The sequence below is a fragment of the Podarcis gaigeae genome, assembly GCF_964106915.1.
Source record: "Podarcis gaigeae genome assembly, chromosome: 2".
Classification (NCBI taxonomy): Eukaryota; Metazoa; Chordata; class Lepidosauria; order Squamata; family Lacertidae; genus Podarcis; species Podarcis gaigeae.
In genome coordinates, this window is record NC_139679.1 from 109,220,124 (window position 1) to 109,243,569 (window position 23,446).

Here is a 23,446-nt window from a genome sequence, read left to right on the forward strand (position 1 = left end):
TGGATCTGTAATTGGATTGTAATGGCTTTTAGCTAAATACAATAAAGTGTTGTTCATTTCCAGGCATATGCCTCAAAAATATGAGGGTGAGAAACTTTAGGTAGGGAGACAACAAAAGCAAATAACTCACCAAGTATTGTGAAAAGTGCTACAGTACATCCCATGAATTGAGAACATTGAATATGTAATCTCTGCTCTGCTCTTCATTTTGTTTCATTTTATAGCTGTTCTTTTCTTCATTTCACATTCATCCATTCTATAATTTATGGCCCCTTTATTTCTCAAGTAGACACTCCTCACACTAACTCACCCCTGTCTCAGTAAGAAGCACACTCATTACGCCTAGGTCAGTTGTGCACACTGGCAAATGATCTCTATTTATTTAAAATGCGTATACCCTGCACTGCATTCTGAGATCTCTGGGCAGGGGACAATAAGACATAATCCGTTTGCAATAAAAAAGTAGCATAAGCCATTAATCTCATGGAGTCATCCATAGGTTAGCCTCTTGGTCCGCTATGAGGGTTTTTGATATCAGGAAGCAGGTTCCCCAACCCTGCGCCCATGAAACTCTTACAGGACTGACTGTGGATGGAGTTCTGTAGACCAGAGATGGGCCAATGTAGCCACGAGGCTCCAGTGAGGAAGACACCCTGGGGAGATATGTGAACCAAGGAAGACAGGAAGCTTCCTTATACAAAGTTAGAGCATTAGTCCACCTATCTCAGAACAATGCTGACGGGCAGCAGCTGTCCATGACTGCAGATATGTTTTTGCCAAGCCCTTTCTGGAGATGGCAGGCAGAGCATGGAAGAGGAGTGGTGCGGTTGGAAAGGGAAAGCTTGCAGGAGTTGAGGGGAGTTGTTCAAAACGCCGGGAGGGCAGCACCCCAGGAAAGGCTGCTTTACAGCTTTCTGTTCTGTCTGTGCAGAAGGAGCTGAAGCCGATGGAGGTTGAAAGTGAATAAACAAAAAGTCTTTAAAAAGCAGAGAGAGCATTAACATTTTTGGGGGTCAAGGGGAGGGGGTAAAGGGATAAAACAGGAGACAGGTGGAGGCAGTGGAACACAATGGCATACGTTAGGAATCGGCTACATCATGTTTAATGTAAAGGATGGGGGTCGGAAGGAAAGGATTTCCCCCATCAATGCTTACCTTGGTTTGTTGTTGTTGTTGTTTAGTCGTTTAGTCATGTCCGACTCTTCGTGACCCCATGGACCAGAGGACACCTTGGTCAGTCTGCCTAATTCAGCCTTGACTCTTCTGGCTTAGCATCATCTCCCATAGTATCTGCATACATCTAGACATATACATGGGCCCCCTAGCATGGTTGCTCTAACTCGAAAGGGGCCTGGTGGGGTCAGGGGAGCTGATTTTATGATTCCTTCCTGAAGGAGGAGGCGGAAGCTGCCTCCCCACTTTTCAGCAGCTCTCCGATGAAGTCCCAGAAGGACCAGAGCTCAGACTGAGTAATTAGGGGGAAGCTACATCTTACACTGCAGCAATGAGCAAAGAAGCTTAGAGACCCCCCCTCCTCCTCCTCACAGTTTCCTCAGGAGAGGGTGCCTTGCTCCAGAGAAGGGATGGGAGGGAAAGGACTACTTCACCCCTTAAGGAAAAGGGAGGAAGAATGCCTCTGCCGTCTTTGAATCAACAAGCAATGTGGACACTTAGAAAGTTGCTTGAGGAAATTTATTTTATTGCTTCTTAATATTCAGAGTAGTCCAAATTGATGCTTGGAAATGCATGGGAAGATCCATGGGAAGATCTAGGTTCATGTCACCACGCAGTCACAAAATTCACTAGGATAGAGGTTTTTGACCTTGTTGAGTCCCCGGCTCCCTTGACCAACTACTACACCCCTGTGTAGCCCAGTTATGTCACCCCTTGCTGCCTCGTCAGCCTCCTCTCCTCTCCCCTCTCTTTGGGAGTCCTATGGACAGCTGTGCTGCTGCCCCAGTTTCTGAGCTGCCCTCCCCCCCAAAGAGAGGCGCCTCCCAGAGGCACCATTCGCAAGGGTAGCTTGCACCCAGGGCTGCTGCAATAAACAGCTGTGCAAGCCTTTGAGAGGCAGAGAAGTGAGAGGGCATCAGAGGAGGGACGGAAGGAAAGAGAGTCAGAGGCCAATGTTGCCCACAGAACCTCTGACCATCATTCAAGACACCCCAGGGTGTCATCCTTCCAGTTATTTTCTATTGTTCTTCAACACGTTCCTGACACAATAATTGTGCGGTAGTGGTGGATTTATTCTGCTTTAGTTTGTTCTCGGATGCCTCCTTGGTGCTGCCACATTAATAATTCTCATTATAGGCTAATTTGTTGGATTATTGTGTGGGCGATGACAAAAAAAGAAGCTTTGTGTAAGCGATTACTGTCATAGAAGTGATTTTATTGAAGGGTTTTTAATATTATTAAAATATATTGTGTAGCCTCTGAATGAAGTGGGGAGACATTGGGCTTAAGTTCTCTTCCACAGTCTTCTTAGAGCTTTGTGCACCTCTTTGTTCCTCAGGGTATAAATCAGTGGATTGAGCATAGTAGTGACAAATGTATAGAAAAGGGAGGCCATCTTGGCCTGGTCATGGGCACTGTTGGACGGGGGCTGGAGGTAGGTGAAAATGGTTGTCCCAAAAAAGAGGGACACCACAATCAAATGGGAGGCACAGGTGTTTAAAGCCTTTCGCTTGCCCTCAGCTGAGCGGATTGCCAGCGTGGCAACTGCAATGTAGCCGTAGGAGACCATAATGAGTCCTAGTGGTACTACAAGGAACACTACGCTGGAAGCAAAGAGCACAGCCTCATTGACTGAGGTGTCAACACAGGCCAACTTGATTAAGGCTGGCACCTCACAGAAAAAGTGATCCACCCGGTTTTGTCCACACCGCGGGAGGCGAAGAGTCATCACCATCTCCACCAGTGAGGTGGTAAGGCCACTAACCCAGGAGACGGCAGCCATTTTGAAGCATAGGGATTGGCTCATAAGGGCACTGTAGTGCAGCGGGTGGCAAATGGCAGCATAGCGGTCGTATGCCATGACAACCAAAAGAATACATTCTGTGGAGCCCAGAGCAAGGAAGATGTAGAGCTGGGCCACGCAGGCACCATAACTGATGGTCTTGCTTTTCCTCCAGAAGTTTATCAGCATCTGAGGGCCCACACTGGTGGTGAAGCAAAGATCAAGGAAGGAGAGGTTGCTGAGGAAGAAATACATAGGGGTGTGGAGATGGGGGTCCAGTCGTGACACCACAATGATGGTTGTGTTGCCCAGCAAGGCCATCATGTAGCAGGGCAGGAGAATTGCAAAGAGCAACATCTCCAAGCGTGGACGGTCAGCCACTCCCAATAAAATGAATTCTCCTTGATAACTGTGGTTACCTTCTTCCCATACTGCTTTCCTGTACATTATCTGGAAAAAGGAAAACAAGGAAACCAGTGAAACAGAAGTTCAAAATTGAGCTAGTATAAACAGCTGACAGAAGAAGATTAGTGGTATCGTTCTAAGACTATGATCACCCAAGATTCCCATACAGTGGTACTTCAGGTTACATACACTTCAGGTTACAGATGCTTCAGGTTACAGACTCCACTAACCCAGAAATAGTGCTTCAGGTTAAGAACTTTGCTTCAGGATGAGAACAGAAATCGTGCTCCAGTGGCGTGGCAGCAGCGGGAGGCCCCATTAGCTAAAGTGGTGCTTCAGGTTAAGAACAGCTTCAGGTTAAGAATGAACCTCTGGAACGAATTAAATACTTAACCCGAGGTACCACTGTACTTGAAAAGAAAATAGATCGGCACATTCTATTCTAGGGTTGCGTTTTTGGCAATGTTGTTGAGCTTTGTTCGACATTTTTGAGCTATTTTTAAGGGAAATCAGCAAAAACAACACTGCTGACATGTTTCCCAAACATTTTGCCCAGATACTACTTCTAATTGAAGGATTCTGTGTATGTCCGGGAACTTTCAACGTACGGCAACCCTACCATATTCCATGTCCAAGCTCTAGTAAGTGCCACCTCTGTCAAACAACTGCTGAATCTATGAATATGAACCAGAAACCATGTGTACAACAAGAAAATGTTCTTATTTCCACATGGCTTAACTGTGGTCCTCTAGCTGTTGCCAAGCTACAGCTCCTGTTAGCCCCTGCAAGCATGGCCTATAGTTATGGGTGATGTGAGTTTTAGTTCAGCAACATCTGCAGGGCCAATGATTCCTCTGCTTTAATACATCACACCTTGCTATAGTAATGTGTGGGGAGAAACCCCACACATGACCCTGAGGTGATTCTTTAGCTCTTCTGACTGGTTTTCCTACCCAGACCATAGCTATGGGATGAACTATATCCTCAAGGGTTACAGAAGTCAAGTCCATGTTATAGTGCATAGGTAGGCAAACTAAGGCCCATGGGAAAATTAGATATCAACGGGATCACAAGTTCATCGAGGACTGGGGAAAGTTCACGGATTATCTGAAAAGCATATGTGATGAACAGACAACGCTAGTGGGATTTAAAGAGGCTTTGTGATAGTTAAAGATGTATTGTAAAAAAGAAATAGAAATGAAAGAATAATATTAATTGGCAATATTAAATATAGAAAATGTGTAAAAATAGAAAATATGGATGATTGGTGGAGGAGCTGGTGGAAGTACAAAAATTGGAAATGTGTGTACATTGTTGTGATGATGAATTTGTAAAAGGAAAAATTTAATAAAAATTAATATATATATATATAAAAGTAATGTGTGGGGAGAAACCCCACCCATGACCCCGAGGTGATTCTTTAGCTCTTCTGACTGGTTTTCCTACCCAGACCATAGCTATGGGATGAACTATATCCTCAAGGGTTACAGAAGTCAAGTCCATGTTATAGTGCATAGGTAGGCAAACTATGGCCCGTGGGCTGGATCTGACCCAATCGCCTTTTAAATCTGGCCCACGGATGGTCCGGGAATCAGCGTGTTTTTACCTGAGTAGAATGTGCCCTTTTATTTAAAATGCATCTCTGGGTTATTTGTGGGGCATAGGAACTCGTTCATCCCCCCCCCCATATAGTCCCATCCCCCACAAGATCTGAGGGACAGTGGACTGGCCTCCTACTGAAAAAGGATCGCTATGTTTGTGCATTACCGGGGGGTGGGGGTGGATCCAGAGGTAAGAGTAAGATGAGACCATGGTTGAATCTAGACATATATAAAAAAACGCTGCGAAAATGCTTTTTTTTTTAAAAAAAAAACATTTTAAAATATATATTGAATTTCCCATTAGCTCACTATCACCATCTAGTGTCACATTTGTATAACACAATTAAAACACACTTAAAACATTATATTTGAAGCTGAGTCCCATCTGACCAACTAAACCAGGGTTGGGAAACCTCATGCCCAGCAGTGAAAGGCAGCCTTCCAGGTCTCTTAAGAGTTCCCCCCACTGTCTCTGCTTTGCCCCCCAAGTGTTTCTCCCTGGCTGGAATCTGCCTTTGAATTCTGCTACTGTCTCTTGCTTGAGGGCAGGGTGTGTAGAAACTAGCCTAACATATGAAAAGAAAAGCTTACATTTGCTGCTCCACCCACTTTTGCCCTTGGCTCCTCCCACTGATGAGGGTTGCCAGAGGGAATATGTCTTGGGGTGAAAAGTCTTCCCCAGCCCAGAACTGAGCAGTCACAAGGAATGGGGTGAAATTTTCACTTCTCATGGCACTGGATGATAGACTTTCCCCACTTTTTATTGTATTGGTTTCCTTAACATCCAGCCTCATTTAGAGGTCTGGCGACCCACAAAGCCAACTCGTTTCTTCGTGATCATTAGTTGCCATTTTATTGTTCCCCTGTTTCTTTTAGGCATCGGCAGCTCAGCCCCTCTCCTTGTCCTTGCAGGTGCTTCCAGATTGAGGCTTAATATCACAAATGGGTCAAGATATCACAAATTCATCGTTAGAAAGTTACTGGATTTGAAGCTCTTCTAGACCCTGTCTATCTTCTCTTTTGAGATCCTTCTCCCATTGTTTTGGATATATTGTAGTACTCCAATAATTTGGCAAGCCACTCTATTTTTGACGGTATAATACCACAGAGACAGGGACTGGGAGGTGTTTAAAGGATACTTGCAAAACCATATTGAAAAATCAGAACTCCTATTAGAATAAACAAGTTCTGTTTAAATACTGAAATACTAAATAAGATGGATAACAATGTGTAATAGAAAAAGAAGCATGAAATTAGGTTAAAGGTGTGTGAAAGAAAGTAATAGAAGTGGAAAGAAATTGCAATTGAGTAGATTGGAAGTCTAACACAAAGGTGGGGTGAGGGGTGGTGGATGGTGATGGGAAAAGGAATTATCAGTGGGATTGAGTGTAGGCATGTTTGAATATTTTTAAGGATTGTATGAAATGTATGTTTGCATGCTTGTATATTCGCAATATGTGTATATTAATGCTGAATTATGCTCTTCTAGACTAGGAAAATCTAAGAGTTTGGATTCCTTTTAGTTTAGAAAAAACAACAACTTGAAAGATTATTATTAACCTAACTACGCATTAGCTGCAAACTCAAGTAACACTAAAGCTGTTTTTAAAAAATGAGGGAGAAAGTTGCAATAAAGATATTCAATCTGCTCCCCACCTGCATTTTCAAACTACCTTCCACTGACACGTTTTTTCTATTCCTTTCCAAGCACATGTCTCAAAAGTGTGACAGTAAGAAACTTTAGGGAGGAAAGCAAAGCACAGCAAAATACACACCAGGATATCGCGAAAAGGGCTACATCCCATGAATGGAAAAATGTCTTTTGAATATTTCATCTCTGCTAATCTCTTTAATTCTATAATTCACAGCCCCTTTCTTTCTCAAGACGTTCCTCACATTACCTCACCTCTGTCTCAGTGAGAAGCAGATCCATTATGTCCAGCTTAGTTTTGCATGTGGGGTATGGGTATCATTTTAATTCTTTAAAATGTGAGTAGCCTGCACTGCATTCTGAGATCTCCGAGATACTGGGTGGGGGACGATTGAAGCATGGAAACCCAAGCCATTTGCAATAAATTAAATTAACAAGAACTTAAGAAGAAGAGCCCTGCCGGGTCAAACCAATGGCCCATCCAGTCCAGCGTCCTGTTCGCACAGTGGTTGACCAGATTTCCTTTGGGAAACCCACAAGAGTGTGGAGGTAACGCTCCGCTTGTGCTGAGGCACACCTCGCACCCGGCGTGCAACAGTGTGCCAAGGAGCCTTGTGCCCACGCTCCTTGTACTCCTGCCCCTTGGCTAGAAGATGGGATTTCCCCCCTGATCTTTTGTCCTTTCATAAGATCTGTTTACTAGACAGAACGCTTGGCTGAAGCATGACAAGGAACACAGACACAACCCACTTTTGCAACATCTGCTGACACGTGCATTAGCTAACGTTTAAAATGTGCTTAGATGGAATGTGTTAAAAGTTCAGAGTGGTTTCACTACCTCTTTTCCAGCTGTATTTTATCCTTTCAGCCTGCTCCTGCACAGCTCACTTGCATCCAACCTCCTGTCTTCCTCGTTATTCCATGGAGTGGTCCATAGTTTTGTCTCTTGGTGTGCTAGGAGAGCCTTTGTTCAGGGAGCTGGTGGCTCAACCCTGAGCGAATGAAGTTCTCACTGGACTAACTCTGGATAGAACTCTCAGGTCAGCCTGGATAGCTCAGCTGGTTAGAGTGTGGTGCTGATAATACCAAGGTTGCAGGTTTGATCCCTGTATGGGGCAGCTGCATATTCCTGCCTTGCAGGAGATTGGACTACTAGATGATCCTCAGAGTCCCTTCCAGCTCTACAATTCAAAGATTCCATGATTCTGCAGTCCATAGATAGGTCCGTGCAGTCATGAGGCTACAGTGAGGAGGATTCCAGAGGTATCTTAGGTGTGCCTATGGACCAACAAGATAGGAAGCTGCCTTACACCACATTAGAGAGTTAGGCCATCTATCTCAGTATTGTACCATGTTCTTCCACCTTGCATCCCCAGATGTTGTTGGACCTCAACTCCCATCATCCCCAGCCACCTTAGCTGATGGTGGCACTTGCAACCCAACAACATCTGGGGACCCAAGCTTGAAGGACATTGGTATATACTGATGGCAGCAGCTGCCCAAGGTTGCAAGCATGGGTCTCTCCAAGCCCTTCCTGGCAATAGCGCCTGTATGCAGGGCAGATGTTCTGCCACTGAGCTACAGCCTTCCCTGTGTGACTAGAAGGAGAGGGGCAGAGAGGAAAGACAAAGGCTGTGGGAGACACTCAAGTGAGGGGGAGCCAAGCAAAGGAGGAGACTGTGTAGACAGATAGAGGCAAAGAGATGGGGAGAGAGAGAACTAAAGCAGAGTGGAACAGTGGGAAAGGGAAGGCTTTGAGGACGATGTTAGGGAGAGAAATCCGTCAGGCTGATGATGGGGAGAAGGAGGGAGGAGTGGACCTAGTTTAGATTTGCAAAGAAAACCACAGCATTCAACACATAGCCTTCCGTCCTCAACCTGGTGCCCCCCAGATGTTTCAAGACTACAACTCTTGTGAATAAGCATAACAATCCCATCCTCCCTGACTATCGGCCATGTCAGCTGGGCTGATGGGAACATCTGGAAGGCCCCATGCCAGGGAAGGCTGCTTGACACCTCTGTGCTATGTACAGAAAGAGCTGAAGCAGATGAAGAATGGAACTGAATGCAGAGAGTCGAAATGCCATTCATTTCGAGCCAGCTTCGTAAGGATCGATGATAGTGGGGCAGAGGGGGGGGGGGAGGACAGCTCCCTTGCCAGCTCTTACCCTGGTTGGCCTTCCTAATTCAGCCCAGCGCCTTGGCTCCTCTGGCTCAGCATTGTCCTCATGGGCGCACTAGCATGATTTCTCTAGCTCAAAAGGGACCTGTGGGGTCAGAAGAGATGATTTTATTATGACATCACAGAGAAGGGCCGTAATGTCTCTTCCCACTTTCCAGCAGCTCTCCTGTCATGGGGCCCCAGAAAGACCAGAGCTCAGACGGAATCATTAGGGAGAGAAAAAATACACATTATAATGAGCAAGGAAGCCCCAAAGGCTCCCCTCCTCCTCCTCCCTTCCACAGCACCCTCAGGAGGAGTTGACTTGCACCAGAGAAGGGATGGAAGGGAAAGAGCTGCTTAACCCTTTAAGGGCAAAGGGCAATGGAGGAGTGCCATTCCAGTATTTAAATGCTCAAGCAATAAGTAAACATTAAAAGTTGCTAGAAGACATTGATTTTTCCCAAGTACTCCACATTACTGTTTGGAGACACCTACATCCACCCCAAAACATTTGTGCTTTAAAAAGTTACGGGATTGTAGCAGGAAGTTATAGGATCTGTACTGAATGGGGATGAAGCAATGTGACTTCTCCCAGGTACAAGTCGTATTGAAAGTGGGATTGCATCATGGGCATAGACAGGCTTTATGGGTTTTTTGGGGGGAAGGGGGGAACTGAGTTATCTGCGACCTGATTGGTCAGTTAGTTAAGTATTTTTATTTATTGACTTCATTTCGGGGCGCAGCTGTCCCCTGCCCACCCCCAGCAACACCCATGGATTGCATATAATGCCTGCTCATAACATCCTGAGCACAAACAGTTATGGATGTGCAATAAAAAGAGGCATCTGGAAGGGCCCACTGCTCCAACCCTTTGTTCCAGGATATATCGGACTTGCTTTATGGCAACTGCATTGGGATATATTCAGAAGACCATTGTATCACAAGTTCTGAAGATTTCCTCCTTGCATGCCTCCAGAAGTGCCCAGGCATAGGCTGGGCCTAGCATTTGCAGCCTTGTAGAGCACAGCATTATTTGTTACCTTTAAGAGATATGTTAATCTTTAATAGATAGGTTTTAATTCTATTGATGTTTATTAATGTCTGTCTCCTCTTGCTTTGTTCTTTATTTTCCTCATCCTGTTAATAAAACCCATTAAAGAGCAATTTTGATGGTCTTTGTTGTCCAACTGAATCCTACAGGTCCACTGCCTTAGGCAGAACACCAGCCTTTTTTGAGTTAATGCATCTGACTGGAGTGAGCCAGCAGTAAATCACACTGAGCAAGTTGGAATTAACTCTTTACTAGCAAAAACAAGATCTCTGGAGGAGTGTCAGGCCTAATGAGCACAGAAACTCATCTCCAGTGGGTCTTGCTCCCATGAAGCAATTGCCAAGTCTCCTCATAGCTGCCTAACTCCCCTCCTTACCAGGGTTCCCCCCCCCCAAACAATCTGAGACTGCGCCTGGGTGAAGCTAACTTCTCCTCCCTTTTCATACCTCTCCTGGTTATAGGAGACCAGCAGGAAGGGGAGCTCATCACAGCAGGTGGGGGAGACACCCATGCCTCTTCACCAGCCAGACTCATCTCTACCTCGTGGTCTCCCTCCTTTCTTGCTTCAGCTCCTGTCTCTGATTCTGGACTTCTCTCTGCTACAGGCTCCTAAGCCCTGCTACCTCTTCAGCTTCCAACACCTCCTCCCAGTTCTCTCCCTCTTCTCCCTTTGACCCCTCAGTGTTGTTCCACCACCAATCCCCAAGCTCTGAGCTGCTTCCTTCCACCATTCCTCAACTTCAAACCAGTCCATTACAGCATTTTACTATGGCTGATCATGTCATGGGAACCAAGAGTGTTGTATTACTGCTGGTGGGAGCAGCTTCAGTATCGCAGAACCAGTTTGGCAATGTTCCCCCTCTCCCCACCCTGCAACTTTGGCCTTGCAGTGGATCTTTGGGAAGGAAGATTGAGCCTCCATTTTTATTCCCATCTACCTAATGGTAATATTAACAACACTCATAAAAAAGGTAAAGGACCCCTGTGAGTTAAGTCCAGTCGCAAACGACTCTGGGGTTGTGGGGCTCATCTCACTTTACAAGCCAAGGGAGCCAGCATTTGTCCGCTCTGCGGACAGTTTTTCTGGGTCATGTGGCTAGCATGACTAAGCTGCTTCTGGCACAAAGGAATACCGAAACCAGAGCAGTGCACGGAAACACTATTTACTTTCCTGCCAAAGCAGTACCTATTTATCTACTTGCACTGGCGTGTTTTCGAATTGTTAGGTTGACAGAAGCTGGGACCGAGCAACAGGAGCTCACCCCGTCGTGGGGATTTGAACCACTGAACTCATGATCCGCAAGCCCGAGAGGCTCAGTGGTTTAGACCACAGCGCCACCCGTGTCCCCAATGACAGTCATACTAAAAGAAAAAGTAAAGTTTTAGGCAAGCGAAGAGTGCCACAAAAGTGATCAAATAGGTTTTTATTATTATTATTAAAAGATACTATAAACATGCCCAGCCATTGTGTTGAGGCTCTAAATATCAGTTGACAAGATCCAAAAGTAAGGAGTGTGCTTGGGTCTTGCTTCTGGCTAGACATCTCATTGGTCATTGTGAAAACAGGATGCTAGACTTAGGGTTGCCATATTTCAAGAGGTAAAAATCCAGACACAAAAATTTCTTGAGCTTTTTTAGGGCAATCGCCCGATAGTAGGACCTCTGCCGCTGAGCCCTAGACACCTGTGCCAGAGCCCGGGTACCCAGTGCCAGGGCCTGAGCTTGAACCAGAGTTACACGCAGTGGCGTAGCGTGGGTTGTCAGCACCCGGGGCAAGGCAAGTAATTTGCGCCCCCTAACCCGTGGGTTTTAGCACTCGAGTGCGAGTGTGCCCCTCCCCCCAAGATGTTGCGCCCGGCCCCCCTGCACCCCCACGCTACGCCACTGCTTCAGGCCCCCCAATAAAACATTTGAGGGGGCCAGTCCCCCAGTTGATGGGCATTGCCAATGTGGTAAACAATGTAGGGCGGGGCTTACCTGCCTCCCCCCCCAAATATCATACTGTATTCACGTTGGCACCCCTGATGAACTCAGCGGGGCTAACTTCTGCCCCGCAAGCCTTTGCACCTCCGCGTCTCCTTTCCGCTCTATATGTAAGAGAGTGAAGGTCAGGCTGGCAGCGCGAATAAGGGCCCCGCTGCTGAAGGCCTCGCCCGCCATGACCTCCTGGTCCACAGGCAGGGCAAGAAAGTGCCTTTTCCTTGGGGGGGGGAGTCTTAAATTTCAAACCATTATTATGATGATGATGATGATGATGATGATGATGAAGAATATCAAATGTGTGTGGTTTCTCCACCGACGACTCGCCACGTGCGAGGAGGAAGGTGGGCTCCCTTCACCTCCCCGTCTCCTTAAGGGAAAGGGAAAACGGTGTGAGGAAAAGCGACGCGGGACAGCGAGCGAGGTTCTCCTCAGAGCCTTTTCCCGCCGCCCCCTCGCAAGACAGCCCTGAAACTGAGCGCAGAGTGAGGGGCGGGGCCCCCGGCGGAGTCTCGCTGCCCCCCAACGCCTCTCGAGGGGGCATGAGGGGTGCCATGTCAAGGGCGCCCGCGGGCGCAACGGCGGCTCCTGTCAGGGCACGAGGCTGGCGGGTGTCCCTCGCGCAGCGGCAGCCGCCGCCGGCTGGCCCCGCCTCACCCGGCGCCTCTCCCCCACTCACCCCGTCCGCCCACCCATATCCCGCTCAGGAGGGGCCGGTGGGCTGCCGAGCGCCTCACTGCAGCAGCACCAGAGAGGGAAAGAAGTCCGCCTCCTGCCGCCGCCGCCTCTTCATCCCCAGCAGCAACTTCCTTGCCCAGCTCCCCGCCGCCGCCTCCTTCTTTCCCTGCTTTGCAGTAGCAGCAGCCGCCGCCGCTCCTCCCCTCCTCCCGGGGACGATGCTCTGGCTCCTCAGCGGCAGCTCCCGAGCCGTGTCCCCGCGGCACCTCCGCTTCCCCGGGCTCCCCTTCGCCGCCTGGCTCCTGCTGCACCACCTGGGGGCAGCGCCCATGGCTGGGGCTTCCTCCTTCCCGAGACATGCGGCTCTGCTACAGCCTGCGCTGTAGCGACTCCGGAGGCGGCGAGTGCGCCCCCCAGATGTTGCGCCCGGTGTGGCCGGCACCCCCTGCACCCCCCACGCTACGCCACTGGTTACACGTGCACATTTTTTTCTTTAAAAAACCACAACTCCAGGATATTTGCTTTAAAATATAAAATCCTACCCCGGGATGGGCATGTAGGACCCCCTCAAAGAGGGCATGTCCCAGAATTCCCAGACATATGGCAACGCTAGACTATATAGGATTTTGGCTTGATCCAGCTTGTTTCATCTTAAGCAACTTGTAATCGACCTTCGGGAATAACCATTATAATAACGCTGAGAGTAGCCTAATTCATTGGATTATTCTGTGGGAGACGAAAATGAAAGGGGAGCTTTGTACATTTGAACAGTGTCATATAAGTGATCAATGAGGGCTCTTTATTAAAATATACTGCAGAGCCTCCAAATGAAGTTGTGAGACATTGGGTTTAAGTTCTCTTCATCAATCTTCTTAGAGCTTTGTGCACCTCTTTGTTCCTCAGGGTATAAATGAGTGGATTGAGCATAGTGGTAACAAATGTATAGAAAAGGGAGGCCATCTTGGCTTGGTCATGGGCATTGTTGGACGGGGGCTGGAGGTAAGTGAAAAGGGCTGTTCCAAAAAAGAGAGAGACGACAGTCAAATGGGAAGCACAGGTGTTGAAGGCCTTCCGCCTGCCCTCAGCTGAGCGGATCCTTAACACAGCAGCCACAATGAAGCTATAAGAGACCATAATGAGGCCTACGGGTGCTACAAGGAACAGCACACTGGAAGTAAAAAGCACAGCCTCAGTGAGCGAGGTGTCAGCGCAGGCCAGTTTGATTAAAGCTGGCACTTCACAGAAAAAATTGTCTATTCGGTTCTCTCCACACCGTGGGAGCCGAAGAGTCATCACTGTCTCCATCACTGGGTTGCAAAGGCCACTAACCCAGGCAGCAGCCGCCATTTTGTAGCATACAGAGTGGCTCATAATGGTAGTGTAGCGCAGCGGGTGGCAGACGGCAGCATAGCGGTCGTAGGCCATGACAACCAAAAGAACACATTCTGTGGAGCCCAGAGCAAGGAAGATGTAGAGCTGGGCCACACAGGCACCATAACTGATGGTCTTGCTTTTCCTCCAGAAGTTCACCAGCATCTGCGGGGCCACACTGGTGGTGAAGCACAGATCAAGGACAGAGAGATTGGTGAGGAAGAAATACATGGGGGTGTGGAGATGGGGGTCCAGCCGCGACACCACAATGATGGTTGTATTACCCACCAAGGTAATTGTGTAGCACACCAGGACAAGACCAAAGAGCAACATCTCCAAGCGTGGGCGGTCAGCCACTCCCAGTAAAATGAATTCTCCTTCATAGCTCTTATTGCCTTCTTCCCACAATCCTTCCCTGTACATTATCTAGAAAAAGAAGAAACAAATATAGCAAAATACCAACTCAAAATGGAGTGGAATAAACAGTTGGCACAAAAGCAATAGTGGCATGGTTGCAAGACTGTGATCACCCAATGATCCTCATTCTTGGACATGAGACTCGTCCCCATTCTCCAAGCCCAAGCTCCAGTTAAGTGTACTCTCTACCCAATCTGCTTCTGAATCTATGCAGTATGAATATGAACCAGGAACCATGTGTACAACGAGAAAACCGTCTCATTTTTACATAGCTTAATGTAGGGATGGGGAACATTCAGATGTTGCTGAAGCACAATTCGGTTCAGCCCCAGCAAGCATTGCCAATTTCTGGATGATGGGAGTTGTAGTTCACCAACATCTGGAGGGCCAAAGGTAATCTACTATTTTTTTAAAAAAGAACAACATTTAAACCAGATGATTGTCAGAAGAATAGGGTGCAGACCTATATACAGTTTTATACACATTACTTGGCTGCAGAGCTGCACTGTGTGAATTTCAAAGAATGGCTGTGTTTAGGTTAGCATATTTATTTCTGAAGGAGCGAATTACGTAACTTCATTTCAAATTACAAGCTCAATCAAATGTCTCCTCCATCCCCAGTCAATACACATTTAATCAACATGAGGACATGGTGTAGGTTTGATTTCAGCAGTATTGGTGCATGCCCCCTGAATATTCAAAGGGTCCCAGATGCTTACCCAAGGTTCCGTTTCCTTGGACTGAGGGACAGCGGAGACGGTGGTGTCTTTAAGAGAGATGGTTTCTTTGCACATATATACCACCTGGGCCTATGATGGAGGGGTTGGCAGCATTACACTCCATGAGCGTCTTCCTTCTCCCATAGCCACAGCCTTGGATTCCAGTAGAAATCAAGTATGACTCTCCCTCTGTCTTTCTAGCCTGTAGCTTTTTCTCCAGCTTCTAGCTCTCCTAACTCAATTCTGCACTCTGGCCTTGGTCTTCCTAGCTAGCAGGTAGTTTAGGGAGTGAGGCCCACCCATTTGCACAGAGCCACTTCCTTTGTTACCTTAAATCATACTTAGCGGGCCATTACCAGGCTGGTGTAGCTAGTCCAAGAACTGAATCCATGCTGGATCCAGGAATTAGAAGGGGTCCAGGCATACAGCCTGTCCCCCCTCAAACTCGTAACAGTATTTTCATAGAATCATAGAACTGTAGTGTTGGAAGGGACCCCTGTGGGATGAGAAGGTGCAGTCAAGTGCAATATTCCGACAGAGGACTAATGACCTCCATGTTCTAACCAGTCACTGTGACAACCAGTTTGGCGGTTGCTAGTAGTTTTGAGAGATACCGTATTTTTCGCCCTATAGGACGCACCGGCCCATAGGATGCACCTAGATTTTTTTGGGGGGGGGGAAATAAAGGGGAAAATTTTATTCCCCCCCCCACAGGCGTAGAGCTGGGGGCGGGGGAAGCCTGAGCTTCCCCCGACTGCAGCCCCCAGAACGGATCCCAGAGCAATGCCGAAGCCAACCCTTGGGAGCCTGGTGCGGCTTTGCGCCGGGCTCCCGAGGGTTCCACAGAGCTTCCTGAAGCCTGGAGAGCAAGAGGGGTCGGTGCGCACCGACCCCTCTCGCTCTCCATGCTTCAGCGAAAGTCTGTATTCGCTCCATAGGACGCACACACATTTCCCCTTCATTTTTGGAGGGGAAAAAGTGCGTCCTATAGGGAGAAAAATATGGTAACTGCTCAGTTGCATGACTTGATTATTGCTACAGCAAATGAAAGAGACTATGAACAACTTGTAAAACATCTTAGCAAAGAAGTGGAGGTTAAGGAACTGGCAGATGTTCAGTACTACCTCGGGATGCAAGTTGAAAGAGAAGAAGACAGCTCGTTTCTTCTCAACCAAAGGCAAAAGATCCATGAACTAAATGAAAGCATGTAGATGCAAGCTGCAAACACAGTTGCTACACCCATGGCCACTGACTTCTTAAAGAATCAGCAGAGTTCAAACCCCTTCCCAGACAACAATATCGGTCAATGATTGGTAAACCTTTGTATTCAGGTACCACATGTAGACATGACATAGCCAATGCTGTGGGGATACTTAGTAGAAAAGTAAATTCTCCCACTGAGTATGATTGGGCAGGAGTTTAAAGGGTGGTGCAGTATCTAAAGGGTACTATATACTCTAAGTTAAGGTTGCCAGCTGTCAGTAATCCTAGTTTGATTGGGTATACTGATGCAGATTGGGCTGGTGACTATGCTGATTATAAATCCACAGGTGGATATGTGTTTATGTTCAGGGACCTGTTTCATGGGGCAGTTATAAACAGAATTGTGTAGCATTATCTTCCACAGAAGCAGAGTATGTTGCAGCTACAGAAGCATGCAGAGAGGGGGAGAGTGGCAAGGGAGACAGCTCAAAGCAGGAGACAGGGATGCGGAATCTCATATGTTTGGAGACATCTGCATAATGATCAAGGTGGAAGAAAAAGGAAAATGCTCCCCCCCCCCCAAACTCTTACTTGGGTTGGCTTGCCTAATTCAGTCCAGTGCCTGGGCTCTTCTGTCTCAGCACTGTGTCCCATAGTATCTGTTAGTACCTGTACATCTACATGACTGTAGTAGCACGGTCTCTCTCAAAAGGGGCCTTCTGGAGTCAGGAGAACTGATTTTATGATGTTATCCAGCAGGAAGGTGGTGGAGCAAGTTGCTCTCCATCTTCAGCAGCTCCCTGAAGAACCATCATGGAGCCCCAGAAGGAACAGAACTCAGACTCAATAATTAGGGGGAAAATTTACAAAGGCTCAAAGGACTCTCCTCCTCCTCACTTGCATAATGTCCTCTGGAGGCTGTGACTTGCACGAGGGAAAGCATGGAAAGAAAAATACTACTTAACTCCTTAGGGAGCCAAAGTCTTTGAATTAACTAGCTATATGGGAATAGGCAAGGCGATGGTCAATACTTCCACAGAGTGTATAAGGTCAAAGCAAACGAAAGGGAATCTCATTGCAGACCTTCCTGTAGATCCATTTGACCCCTTGCCTGCCCAAGAAGGGGGATTCTCCAGCAACAGATGGGGCCATAAGATCTTGTCTGTCTCCTCTTCCTTCATTCTTTATTTTCCTCATCCTGTTAATAAAACCCATTAAAGAGCAATTTTGGTGGTCTTTGTTGTCCAACTGAATCCTAAAGGTCCACTGTCTTTGGCAGAACACCAACCTTTTTTGAGTTAATGCATCTGACTGGAGCGAGTCAGCAGTAAATCACACTGAGAAAGTTGGAGTTAACTCTTTACTAGCAAAAACAAGATCTCTGGAGGAGTGTCAGGCCTAATGAGCACAGCAACTCATCTCCAGTGGGTCTTGCCCCCATGAAGCAATTGCCAAGTCTCCTCATAGCTGCCTAAGTCCCCTCCTCCCCCCAGCAATCTGAGACTGCGCCTGGGTGAAGCTAACTTCTCCTCCCTTTTCATACCTCTCCTGGTTATAGGAGACCAGCAGGAAGGGGAGCTCATCACAGCAGGTGGGGGAGACACCCATGCCTCTTCACCAGCCAGACTCATCTTTACCTCGTGGTCTCCCTCCTTTCTTGCTTCAACTCCTGTCTCTGATTCTGGACTTCTCTCTGCTACAGGCTCCTCTGAGTCACTAAGCCTTGTTACCTCTTCAGCTACCAACACCTCCTCCCAGTCTTCTCCCTCTTCTTCCTCTGACCACTCAGTGTTGTCCCACCACCAATCCCCAAGCTCTGAGCTGCTTCCTTCCACCATTCCTCAACTTCAAACCAGTCCATGATACCATTTTACTATGGCTGATCATGTCATGGGAACCAAGAGTGTTGTATTACTGCTGATGGGAGCAGCTTCAGTACTGCAGAACCAGTTTGGCAATGTTCTCCCTCTCCCCACCCTGCAACTTTGGCCTTGCAGTGGGTCTTTGGGAAGGAAGATTGATTCTCCATTTTTATTCTACCTAAGAGGGACGTGGGTGGCGCTGTGGGTAAAACCTCAGTACTTAGGACTTGCCGATCGTATGGTCGGCAGTTCGAATCCCTGCGGCGGGGTGAGGTCCCGTCTTTCGGTCCCAGCTCCTGCCCACCTAGCAGTTTGAAAGCACTCTTAAGTGCAAGTAGATAAATAGGGACTGCTTTATAGCGGGAAGGTAAACGGCGTTTCCGTGTGCGGTGCTGGTGCTGGCTCGCCAGCTGCAGCTTCATCACGCTGGCCACATGATTTGGAAGTGTCTTCGGACGGTGCTGGCTCACGGCCTCTAGAGTGAGATGAGCACGCAACCCCAGAGTCAGACACGACTGGCCCGTACAGGCAGGGGTACCTTTACCTTTACCTTTTACCTAATGGTTATATTAATGACAGTCAAACTGAAAGAAAAAATAAAGCTTTAGGCAAGTGAAGAGTGCCACAAAGGTGATCAATGATGGTTTTTATTATTATTAAGAGATACTATAAACATGCACAGCCATTGTGTTGAGGCTCTAAATATCAGCTGACAAGATCCAAAAGTGAGGAGTATGCTTAGGTCTTGCTTCTGGCTAGACATCTCATTGGTCATTGTGAAAACAGGATGCTAGATTTAGGGTTGCCATATTTCAAGAGGTAAAAATCCAGACACAAAAATCTGTTGTGCTTTATTAGGGCAATCGCCCGATAGCACCTCTGCCGCCGCTGAGCCCTAGCTACCTATGCCAGAGCCTGAGTCGCCGGAGCCTGAGTTTGAACCAGAGTCACCTGTGCACATTTTTTTCTCAACCCCCCCCCCAAACCAGGACATATGCTTTAAAATGTAAAATTCCCCCAATATGGGCATGTAGGACCCCCAAAAGAGGGCATGTCTGGGAATTCCCAGGCATGTGGCAACGCTAGACTAGATAGGATTTTGGCTTGATCCAGCTTGGCTCATCTTAAGCAACTTGTAGTCGGCCTTTGGGAATAACCATTATAATAATTGCTGAAAGAAACCTAATTCATTGGTTATTCTGTGGGTGACAAAAATGAAAGGGGAGCTTTGAACATTTGAACAGTGCCATATAAGTGATCAGTGAGGACTTTTTATTAAAATATAACCACAGAGCCTCTGAATGAAGCTGAGAGACATTGGGTTTAAGTTCTCTTCGTCAATCTTCTTAAAGCTTTGTGCACCTCTTTGTTCCTCAGGGTATAAATCAGTGGATTGAGCATGGTGGTGACAAATGTATAGAAAAGGGAGGCCATCTTGGCCTGGTCACGGGCACTGTTGGATGGGCGCTGGAGGTAAGTGAAAAGGGCTGTTCCAAAAAAGAGAGACACGACAGTCAAGTGGGAAGCACAGGTGTTGAAGGCCTTCCGCCTGCCCTCAGCTGAGCGGATCCTTAACACAGCAGCCACAATGAAGCTATAAGAGATGACAATGAGGCCTAGAGGTGTTACAAGGAACAGCACACTGGAAATAAAGAGCACATTTTCAGTGAACGTGGTGTCAACACAGGCTAGTTTGATAATGGCGGGCACCTCACAGAAAAAATTGTCTATCCGGTTCTCTCCACACCGTGGGAGCCGAAGAGTCATCACTGTTATTATCACTGGGTTGCAAAGGCCACTAACCCAGGCAACAGCAGCCATTTTGTAGCATACAGAGTGGTTCATAATGGTAGTGTAACGCAGTGGGTGGCAGACAGCAGCATAGCGGTCATAGGCCATGGAAACCAAAATAATACATTCTGTGGAGCCCAAAGCAAGGTAGATGTAGAGCTGGGCCACACAGGCACCATAACTGATGGTCTTCCTTTCCCGCCAAAAGTTCCCCAACATCTGAGGGCCCACACTGGTGGTGAAGCAAAGATCAATGATAGAGAGATTGGTGAGGAAGAAATACATGGGGGTGTGGAGATGGGGGTCCAGCCACGACACCACAATGATGGTTGTATTACCCAGCCAGGTAATCGTGTAGCACACCAGGACAAGACCAAAGAGCAACATCTCCAAGCGTGGGCGGTCAGCCACTCCCAGTAAAATGAATTCTCCTTCATAGCTCTTATTGCCTTCTTCCCACAATCCTTCCCTGTACATTATCTAGAAAAGGAAGAAACAAAAATAGCAAAATACCAACTCAAAATGGAGTGGAATAAACAGTTGGCACAAAAGCAATAGTGGCATGGTTGCAAGACTGTGATCACCCAATGATCCTCATTCTTGGATGTGAGACTCGTCCCCGTTCTCCAAGCCCAAGCTCCAGTTAAGTGTACTCTCTACCCAAACTGCTTCTGAATCTATGTAGTATGAATATGAACCAGGAACCATGTGTACAACGAGAAAACCGTCTCATTTTTACATAGCTTAATGCAGGGATGGGGAACATTGACTGGAGAGTTGCGCTGTGTGAATTTCAAAGAATGGCCATGTTTAGGTTAGCATATTTATTTCAGAAGGAGCAAATTAGGTAACTTCATTTTAAATTAAAACCTCAGTTAAATGTCTCCTCCATCCCCAGTCAATACACATTTAATCAACATGGTGTAGCATTGCTTTCTACAGTATTGGTGCATGCCCCCTGAATATTCAAAGGGTCCCAGATGCTTACCCAAGGTTCCGTTTCCTTGGACTGAGGGACAGCAGAGACGGTGGCGTCTTTAAGAGATATGGCTTCTTTGCACATATATACCACCTGGGCCTATGATGGAGGGGTTGGCAGCATTACACTCCGAGAGCGTCTTCCTTCTCCCATAGCCACAGCCTTGGATTCCAGTAGAAATCAGGTATGACTCTCCCTCTGTCTTTCTAGCCTGTAGCTTTTTCTCCAGCTTCTAGCTCTCCTAACTCAATTCTGCACTCTGGCCTTGGTCTTCCTAGCTAGCAGGTAGTTTAGGGAGTGAGGCCCACCCATTTGCACAGAGCCACTGCCTTTGTTACCTTAAATCATACTTAGCGGGCCATTACCAAGCTGGTCTAGGTAGTCCAAGAACTGAATCCATGCTGGATCCAGGAATTAGAAGGGGTGGTGCTGTGGGTTAAACCACAGAGCCTAGGACTTGCCGATCAGAAGGTCAGCGGTTCAAATCCCCATGACGGGGTGAGCTCCCGTTGCTCGGTCCCTGCTCCTGCCAACTGCTCGGCCCCTGCTCCCTTGCTCCTGCAAGTAGATAAATAGGTACCACTCCAGCAGGAAGGTAAACGATGTTTCCGTGCACTGCTCTTGTTCGCCAGAAGCGGCTTAGTCATGCTGGCCATATGACCCGGAAGCTGTCTGCGGACAAAACACCAGCTCCCTCGGCCAATAAAGCAAGATGAGCGCCGCAACCAGGCTTGGCTAGCTTGTCCAAGAACTGAATCCATGCTGGATCCAGGAATTAGAAGGGGCCCAGGCATACAGCCTGTTCCCCCTCAAACTCATAACAGTATTTTCATAGAATCATAAAACTGTAGTGTTGGAAGGGACCCTAATGTAGGAATCTCAACTAAAGCATCCGTTTGGTTTGGTTTGGTTTGGTTTGGTTTGGTTTGGTTTGGTTTGGTTTGGTTTCTTAAAATCTCTTACAAAAGGCTCTTTCAAAAGCTGAACATTCATGACATCTGCCTGGAAATTCAAAAAATACATCTATTTGACAAACCTCATACATTTCCACAGAGCTCAGCAGCACCCCCTCCAACACCTGGGAACCTAACACCCCCAAAATAAACCTTGAGCAGCAAATTAAACTGACTAATGTGGGGGAGGGAGACAGTGATCCTGAAGGTAGGAGTCCAAATGTCATAGACCAAATGGAGCAAACAGCACGCAGACCTAGTGATGGGAGGAAAAAATCCTTAAATAAGAGACACGGGGGAATGATTAATGGACTTCAATGTCTGTACACTAAAGCGCAAAGCATGGGTAATAAACAAGATGAGCTTGAGCTCTTGGTACAGCAAACTAAATATGACATAATAGGCATCACTGAAACCTGGTGGGATAAGTCCCACGACTGGAATGTAATAATGGAGGGATACAATCTATTTCAGAGAAACAGACCAGACAAGAAAGGAGGAGGAGTGGCGTTATATGTCAGGGATGTGTATACCTGTGAAGAGATCCAAGATTTAGAACCTCAAAGCCAAAGTGAGAGCATTTGGGTCAAAATTAAGGGAGAGAAGAATAACAGGGACCTCATTGTGGGAGTTTACTATAGATCCCCAAGCCAAACGGAGGACATAGATGATGCCTTCCTGGAACAGATGGCCAAGCATGCAAAAGGAAGGGAGATAGTAGTAATGGGGGACTTCAATTACCCGGATATTTGCTGGATGTCAAACTCAGCCAAGAGCATAAGGTCAAACAGATTCCTCACTGGCCTTGCAGACAACTTCATTGTCCAGAAAGTGGGAGAAGCAACAAGAGGAACAGCCACTTTAGATCTGGTCCTAACCAATGTTGATGACCTGGTTAGTGGGGTAGAAGTGGAAGGATCATTAGGCGTGAGTGATCATGCTCTTCTGAAGTTTACTATACAGCGGAAAGGAGCAGCCAAGCATACTAGGACTCAATTTCTTGACTTTAAGAAAGCTGACTTCATAAAACTTAGGGAAGTGCTGGGTGAGATCCCATGGACAGTAATACTAAAAGGAAAGGGAGTTCATGATGGCTGGGAGTTTGTTAAGAGGGAGATAGTAAAAGCACAACTTCAGGCAATACCAATGAGACGGAAACATGGAAGGTGCCTAAAGAAGCCAGGGTGGCTATCTAAAGAACTTTTAACTGAGTTAAGATTAAAAAAGGATGTGTACAAAAAATGGAAAAGGGGGGAAACCACCAAAGAGGAATTCAAACAAACAGCCAGCACGTGTAGATACAAAGTCAGAAAAGCTAAAGCACAGAATGAACTCAGGCTTGCTAGAGAGGTTAAAAGCAACAAAAAAGGCTTTTATGGGTATGTTCGTAGCAAAAGGAAGAACAAAGAAACAGTGGGGTCGCTCAGAGGAGAAGATGGTGAAATGCAAACAGGGGATACCGAAAGGGCTGAACTCCTCAATGCCTTCTTTGCCTCAGTCTTCTCCGATAAAGAAAACAATGCCCGACCTGAAGAATTTGGAGCAAATGATTCAGCAGAGGAAACACTGCCTAGAATAACTAAGGAGATAGTACAAGAATACTTGGCTAGTTTAGATGTATTCAAGTCTCCAGGGCCAGATGAACTGCATCCAAGAGTATTAAAAG

At 47.1% G+C, this 23,446-nt stretch overlaps 3 protein-coding genes across 3 annotated transcripts; all 3 read right to left on the reverse strand.

Annotated features, from left to right (window-relative positions):
* Positions 1-2,401: 2,401 nt before the first annotated feature.
* On the reverse strand, positions 2,402-8,835 carry LOC310837901 (olfactory receptor 2G3-like). Its single transcript, XM_083725123.1, has 2 exons — positions 8,781-8,835; positions 2,402-3,405 (listed from the first exon to the last, which is right to left on the reverse strand). Exon 2 carries the CDS (start codon positions 3,400-3,402, stop codon positions 2,458-2,460), a length of 945 nt encoding a protein of 314 aa, XP_083581249.1. The 5' UTR covers positions 3,403-3,405; positions 8,781-8,835; the 3' UTR covers positions 2,402-2,457.
* Positions 8,836-13,166: 4,331 nt separating this feature from the next.
* Positions 13,167-15,508, reverse strand: LOC310837863 (olfactory receptor 2G3-like). The gene is made up of 2 exons (XM_083725056.1): positions 14,993-15,508; positions 13,167-14,282 (listed from the first exon to the last, which is right to left on the reverse strand). The coding sequence occupies exons 1-2, from the start codon at positions 15,065-15,067 to the stop codon at positions 13,335-13,337; spliced, it is 1,023 nt and encodes a 340-aa protein (XP_083581182.1). The 5' UTR covers positions 15,068-15,508; the 3' UTR covers positions 13,167-13,334.
* A 3,800-nt stretch (positions 15,509-19,308) lies between these two features.
* On the reverse strand, positions 19,309-21,255 carry LOC310837864 (olfactory receptor 2G3-like). Its single transcript, XM_083725057.1, has 2 exons — positions 20,837-21,255; positions 19,309-20,328 (listed from the first exon to the last, which is right to left on the reverse strand). The coding sequence occupies exons 1-2, from the start codon at positions 20,909-20,911 to the stop codon at positions 19,381-19,383; spliced, it is 1,023 nt and encodes a 340-aa protein (XP_083581183.1). The 5' UTR covers positions 20,912-21,255; the 3' UTR covers positions 19,309-19,380.
* Positions 21,256-23,446: the final 2,191 nt, after the last annotated feature.